The 6,493-nt window shown below is 51.6% G+C and overlaps 1 protein-coding gene across 1 annotated transcript; it reads right to left on the bottom strand.

Annotated features, from left to right (window-relative positions):
- Positions 1-1,393: 1,393 nt before the first annotated feature.
- On the bottom strand, positions 1,394-6,487 carry MMAB (methylmalonic aciduria (cobalamin deficiency) cblB type). The gene is made up of 9 exons (XM_014940010.1): positions 6,468-6,487; positions 6,323-6,384; positions 6,117-6,210; positions 5,565-5,622; positions 4,667-4,739; positions 3,759-3,856; positions 3,355-3,419; positions 2,313-2,372; positions 1,394-1,941 (listed from the first exon to the last, which is right to left on the bottom strand). The coding sequence occupies exons 5-9, from the start codon at positions 4,728-4,730 to the stop codon at positions 1,854-1,856; spliced, it is 375 nt and encodes a 124-aa protein (XP_014795496.1). The 5' UTR covers positions 4,731-4,739; positions 5,565-5,622; positions 6,117-6,210; positions 6,323-6,384; positions 6,468-6,487; the 3' UTR covers positions 1,394-1,853.
- Positions 6,488-6,493: the final 6 nt, after the last annotated feature.

Below are 6,493 nucleotides of genomic sequence, written 5' to 3'. Positions count from 1 at the left end.
GGTACAGTCCAAATCAAGAGCATTTGTCACTGGGATGTGTTACAGGCTAAGGCTCGGAAAATTACTCTGTGAAAAATGTGCATTAACAATAGCCATGAAATATCTGTTTGGAAAAAAAAAAAAAAAGAGAAGGGGTGAATAATGAGACAGCGGTGTCTATTAGCGCCGGGCATTCTTCACTCTCACCCCACTCTGATTAAAAAGTTAACACAGAAGCCTGAGAATCTTTTGGGAAGCAAGTTTAAGGTTGTTTCTACTGAAATAATTGAGGAGAGGAAGCTGCGTGACTGACTTGAGAGCTTCCACCACTAAAAGTCACACCCTTGGTGCTGGACAAGCACCTTGAGGTGTTATCACCTCCCAGCTGACAGGTTTTTGTGCTGCTCCTCCACACGAGGAGGGGAAGACTCAAACCACCACCTCTGACGTATCTTTCCAGTTATATTTCCAAGCTGTAAGTGGCTTGGACTTAATCACACGAGGAGGGGAAGACTCAAACCACCACGTCTGACATGTCTTTGTGTCTTTCCAATTCTATTTCCAAGCTGTAAGCAGCTTGGACTTAAATGTAAAGCTGTAATTGTCTGTATTCTCTGTGCAACGTGGGTAGCAAGGCGTTAACTCGTTCTGCTGGCCGTTAACACGCATATTTACGCACTGAGGATGTTTTTTGGGCCGTTTTCAGTCCATCAGGAGGCTGAACAGAGGGTGCCTTCTCCACTGAAGTCTGCATTCTGCTCTCCTGGTGTTTCTGGCCAGGTTCCCCAGGCTCTGGGACACGCTCTAATCTGCTCTGCTGAGGGCTCTGTGACAGTGACGCTCCTGAGGTGGCCACGGATGTTAACGCCTGTGAGATATGAACCCCCTTTAGGTGTTGGCCTCTCTCTCCCACCTCTGGCTGTCAGCTCAGGAGGTGCCAGGCCCCTGCCACTCAGCACAACCTCCTTATCTGCAAACTTGGTGACTTGAACAGTCCCCAGGAGAGAGATACTAAAGCTAGAGGAGGGCTCTGCTCCTTCAGCTGGTACCTGCAGCCAGAGGGGGATGCTGTGACCAAACTCACACAAACCCTGTGCTGGAGGGGCAGCTCCTCGTGGATTTAGGGAGCTTGGAATCATGGAATCATCTCGGCTGTACATGACCTGGAGGATTTGGCCCTTCCTCCTTTAATCCCTGTGTCCTGCATGAGCCCTGTTCCTGGCAGGGAACGCGCTGGGCTGTTTGCACAGAGACATTCTTCACATGCATAAAGAGAAGCAGCCAGAGCCAAAGAATTCTTCCTGCATTCCTGTAAATCTACACAGCTCAGCTTCAGCCGGGGCTGATGGATTGAAAGCAACTTAAAAAAGAAAAGCACGCTGGGCTCAGTATTAAAGTATGACAGTTAAGGGCCCTTTGGTACAAGTAAATCACATTTATTATTCCAAAGCTGGAGGACAGAGTTCCTGAATCTCTACACGGTCGCTGTTCTGTACCAGCGTTATGACTCACAAAGAGAAGCTGATTGTTTTCTCCTCTTCATTCCTCAGAGTCCTGTCAAAGCCCTTCCACAGCACCTGCTGCTGCCCAGGGAAATGAAGACCTCTCTAGAAATCAGCTGTAGCTCTTCGAAGTCTCCTGCCTCAACTCCAACCCAGGGCACACAGTGCCTCTGATGCCATCGCCGCGGTGTTACACAGAACAGCTGTGCTCCTCACAGTATTTATGAACAAAGTCCCAGTTATTTATGCTGGAAGTCCTTGGCAGCTCCCATTTCCAATCCAGGCTCGTTCTCTTTCCCTTCCTTGATGGGGGAGAGCAGTCTGCTGGATTTAGCTTCCCGTGATCAAGGAAACAAACATTCCAGCTCCCAGTTATGCTTCAGGCTTTATATATATTTTCTCTTCCTTCCCTTCCTTCATTGCAGCGTAACGTGCCAAGACGAAGAGGTAGTCGCTCAGTCTGGAAGCCAAGGGAGAAGCCATGAAGCCACTTCTCACTCTGAGTGTTTGTACCCAGCAATGCACAGCTGGGTACAGCACAAGAGCAGCAGGTAAAGGCAGGCAGGCAAAGGGGAACCACACACATGAGAAGAGGTTTCCAAAAATGACCTTCAACAAGAAAGTAAAGCGACCCCAGCAGGGTCTGCAAACACACAGGCTGAGCACGAATACTTTTTTAACAAGCTGCTTCTTGAAACTTCAGAAATCTTATTCTAGAAGGGAAGCTTCTTGAGAGGCAAAACCCCGCAGTTTTATCCCAAGACTAAGGGAACACCACCAGGCACACTCGGGTGACAGAGAAGAAGGGTCGGGGATTTCATTTCTTTTTACCTGTTTAAATATTTGGCCACGTTTGGATCTGCTTCCCCTGCTTGTACCAAAGGAACCACGCTAGAAAAAGAAAAGGAAAATGTCTAGCTTTGAATGTGAAGGACTGTGATTTGCTGCAGCACCGACCTTCACACCCCAACCTCACCTGGAGTCCCCCTTCTAACTCCCCACAGCACCTGTGAACACTGGCCCCTTCCCCAAGAGGAATCTGTGATGGCTAAAGGATGCAAATAATGGTTGTAACCATTCTGGAGGGCTGCAGCTCCACACCTCTCACGGACACTATCACTGAATGGTTTGCAGGATCATTACCCTTTTCTGCAGGTAAAGAGGGACCCTTCTTTTGTGGAGGGAACAGAGCTGTTCTTGCCTCCTGGCTGGTGCACAGCCCTCTTTCTACCCTTCTTTTGACAAGAAACCACCCACTGCGATGTTAGTTTTTTTGAAGATCACGCTGCTTCAGTGCATCTTGTCAGAGCAGCGATCCTCGCAGCACAGCACATCCACAAAAACATCTTCCTGCACATCAGCAGCTTCAGGAAAGAACCCCCAGGTTCAGGCTCACACAGGAGACTTTGAAGGGAATTGATTTAGATAATGAGGGTATTTTTTTTTAGTCCTACGGACCTTACCAGGGGAGTTTTCATCTCCGATAGAGAAGTGGGACACGGTAGGTGTGGGCAGCAACATCTTAAGCTGCTAAAAACTTCCCTGGATGTCACACCTGACGGTGCCCCAGCTTCCACGTGCTCCATTTAGCACACCAGAAACGAGCTGAACACGTAGATGCATCTCAACATAAACCTGTCTGTTCCTTCTGAAGCCCTTAGCTCGGATGACCTAGCTGAGGGAAGAGAGACTTGCCTTCTGCTGACCGCACTCCTGGAATTTGACTAGCACAAACACACAAAGCTTGGCTCAAGCTCCAGCTGAATGTGCAAGAGCGAGGGTTGATTGCTCCGACTGCCACGATTTGCTCTCTTTGTAGCATTCTGATCACTTCTTATCAATTTTATTCTCTTACACTCCAGCCAGCACTCACCACCGTTCAGCTCTGCGGCAGACGGCCCGGGAGAAATGGAGAGCGGCGCTGCTTTTACCTCCCGACTGCAACAACAATGAAACACAACAATGAAACAGCACGTCAGTGTCTGCCCACGGCAGATACAGCATCCACCTGATTGTGTAACCACAGCAAAGCTTATCACGTCTCACACACACACGCAGCGGAGCCCTACGGTACAGCGAGGCAACTGGGAAGAGGTGTCTGAACGCAGTAGGATGTGGAAATTTAACTCAATTGGGTTCTTTCCACTGCTTTTCTTTTTGGTATTTCCCATACAAATAACAGCCTCGCAACCTGTTTTCCCCCAGCGAGTGGCAGAGCAGCTTTACCCTAACAAAGCCAGCCTTCTCCAGGCAGTGAGAGGCATAAGCAGTACCTACTGGCAAGATGAAAGCTCTGAGTGGAGGAAGCTGCTCTGAGTAACTGTCAATCCACTGCTCCAGCTCCAGAACAGGCTTCTCACTAAAAGATGTTCGCTCTACAGAGGGGAAAAGAAGAATCAACTAAATGAAATGCAGAAATGATTCGGTCTTCGGACAGAGCTCTGCTTTCACACTTCTTGGATCAGTAAGTCATAGAATCATAGAATCATAGAATTGCCCAGGCTGGAAGGGACCTCCAAAGGCCATCTAGTCCGACCCCCCCGCAGTCAGCAGGGACACCCCCAACTAGACCAGGTTGCCCAGGGCCTCGTCGAGCCTCTCCTTGAATATCTCCAGGGATGGGGCCTCAACCACCTCCCTGGGCAACCTGTTCCAGTGCTCCACCCCCCTCACAGTGAAGAACCCTCTCCTAATCTCCAGTCTAAATCTGTTCCCCTCCAGCTTGAAGCCATTGCCCCTCGTCCTGTCACTGCAGGCCTTTCTAAACAGGTTCTCCCCAGCCTTCCTGTAGGCTCCCTTCAGGTACTGGAAGGCTGCTATTAGGTCTCCCTGGAGCCTCCTCTTCTTCAGGCTGAACAACCCCAGCTCCCTCAGCCTGTCCTCGTAGCAGAGGTGCTCCATCCCCCTGATCATCCTTGTGGCCCTAAGTCCTAAGAAAGTACCCCAAGAAAGTCCTCCTGCTGGAGCAGGGCTGGGTGTCAGTGTTGGGGCAGCACCTCAGGGCAGTTTACAGGCTGGAGTCACACAAAGGCAGCAGTTTGTGTGACTTCATTCAGCTCCCAGACACCCAGCCCTTGGGCAGTATCTCCAATCACCACACACCAGAGCAGCTTCCCCAGTGCCACTCTAGAAGGACAACTGGGATTTGAGAACCCTTATCCCAGGAAAGGTACCATGGAGCTTACTTAAGTGAGCCTCCCTGGCCGAGGAGAGAGGCGTGGCGATGTTGGAGCCCACATCCTGCAGCATGCACTGGACCTAGATGTGGCAATCAGGACAAAAAATAAGAAGCGCTTTCATTAACCAGCCTTTGATGCTCCGGTACAACCGCGGCGAGCTCTGGGAGGCGACAGCTGGTTGTGCTGATTAAAGAAGATCCTACCCTTGTTGTTCATCATCCCCCAGCCTGCTGGCAGGGGGGATCAGATAAGTGCTCCCTAATTGCTTTATGAGAAGCCAGATTAGCGCGTGTACTTGTTTTCACTGGCACATTAAACCACCCTGGCTGACTTTGCAGAAAGCAAACTGGGGAGTGCTCATATAATCCCTTTTGCTGGTAGAACACCGAACCAGTAACCTCTGGAGGAAAGGCTGTGACAAACAGCTGCAGACAGCACTGACTGGATGTCACCTCTGCTTCCAAGAGGGGGTGCCTCTCCACAGCCCCGGATACTCGCGAGGCAGACTGGGAAAGCTTTTGAAAGTCTCTCATTAGCTCCTTCTGCTAATGTTCTTGTGCACGGTGAAGCTAATTAGCAAAACTCACAGACTGCCATGGTGGGAGCTGTCTCCCACCACCGTGCCCACGTGGTTACTCTGCCCCCATTTCAAATCTGAGGCTCTGTGACAGCGTAAAGTAACAGTACTAATCACTTCATTACTCTACAAGAAATACATTTCTTTAACCAAGAAGGAAACTGGGAGAGCAAGGGTCCGAGTCTTAAGTATTTATTTTTTTTCTAATACTAAATTTATTAAATTCCTGTGTGTCAGTGGGAGAGCTGTGTCTAAAATTAAAAAGACTACATTTCAATAGTACAGATGAAGTGACTGCACTGGGTGAGGATTATCATTAATACTCACTTTGTGAAGTTGTTCAACAAACGTGTGGCCCTTTTCGCTGCTAAATTCACCAGCAAGCCTACGTTTAAAAACAAAACACAACACAAGGTTAGCTGGAAATGAAAAAGTTACCACGACTGTGCATATGAAAACCACAGAACAGTTGGATGCTCCTGGCTGTTTGTCAGTGCAACCCCCCCCTCCCCAGAGAAATCTGGTCGCCAGCATGTCCTCTCCCCTCCTGCTGGGCGGTGGGGCTGGGGGAGAAGTTCTGCATGGAAGAGGATCTGGCTGTTTGTCAGTGCAACCCCCCCCTCCCCAGAGAAATCTGGTCGCCAGCATGTCCTCTCCCCTCCTGCTGGGCGGTGGGGCTGGGGGAGAAGTTCTGCATGGAAGAGGATCCCAGAAGAGCCCCACAGAAGGGGTTTGGGACAGTGTCCTTAGGATTTGTGCATGAGGAGGGCCTGGGTTGGGCCAGAGCTCCCCGGCCTGGGTGGTGAGTTCCCCGGAGAGCACACCCAGCCCGGCAGGACACGGCCGGCAGCGGGAGGGGGTCCCGGGGCAGGGGGTTACCCGATGGCCGAGCTCAGTTCGTCGGTGGCTCCCAAGGCTTCGAAGATCCGGTCGCCCTTCGGCCTCCGCTCCCCGGTGAAGGTGCTGGAGAAGCCTTTGGGAAAAGCCCCGGGGGAGGCGCTCAGAGGCCGGGCCCGCCCCGGCGGAGCTCCCTCGGTGTGTGTATGTCCCCGTCCACCCCCCACACACACACCCCCGGGCGCTACCTGCGTCTCCCGTCTTCGTGTAGATCTTGGGGGCCCGGTCGCTGCGGGAGCCGCCATCGGGGCTGCGGGAGGGCACAGGCCGTGAGGGGGGACGCTGAGCCCTGCATTGCCCTACCCAGCCCCCGGCTCCATCCCCGCCCCTCACCTGCCCGCCCCGCTCCGCTGCCGCCG

The sequence above is a fragment of the Calidris pugnax genome, unplaced genomic scaffold, assembly GCF_001431845.1.
Source record: "Calidris pugnax isolate Ruff unplaced genomic scaffold, ASM143184v1 scaffold106, whole genome shotgun sequence".
NCBI classification, from domain to species: domain Eukaryota; kingdom Metazoa; phylum Chordata; class Aves; order Charadriiformes; family Scolopacidae; genus Calidris; species Calidris pugnax.
Note: the sequence above shows the minus strand (reverse complement) of the source record. Positions and strands in the feature narration are given on the sequence as shown.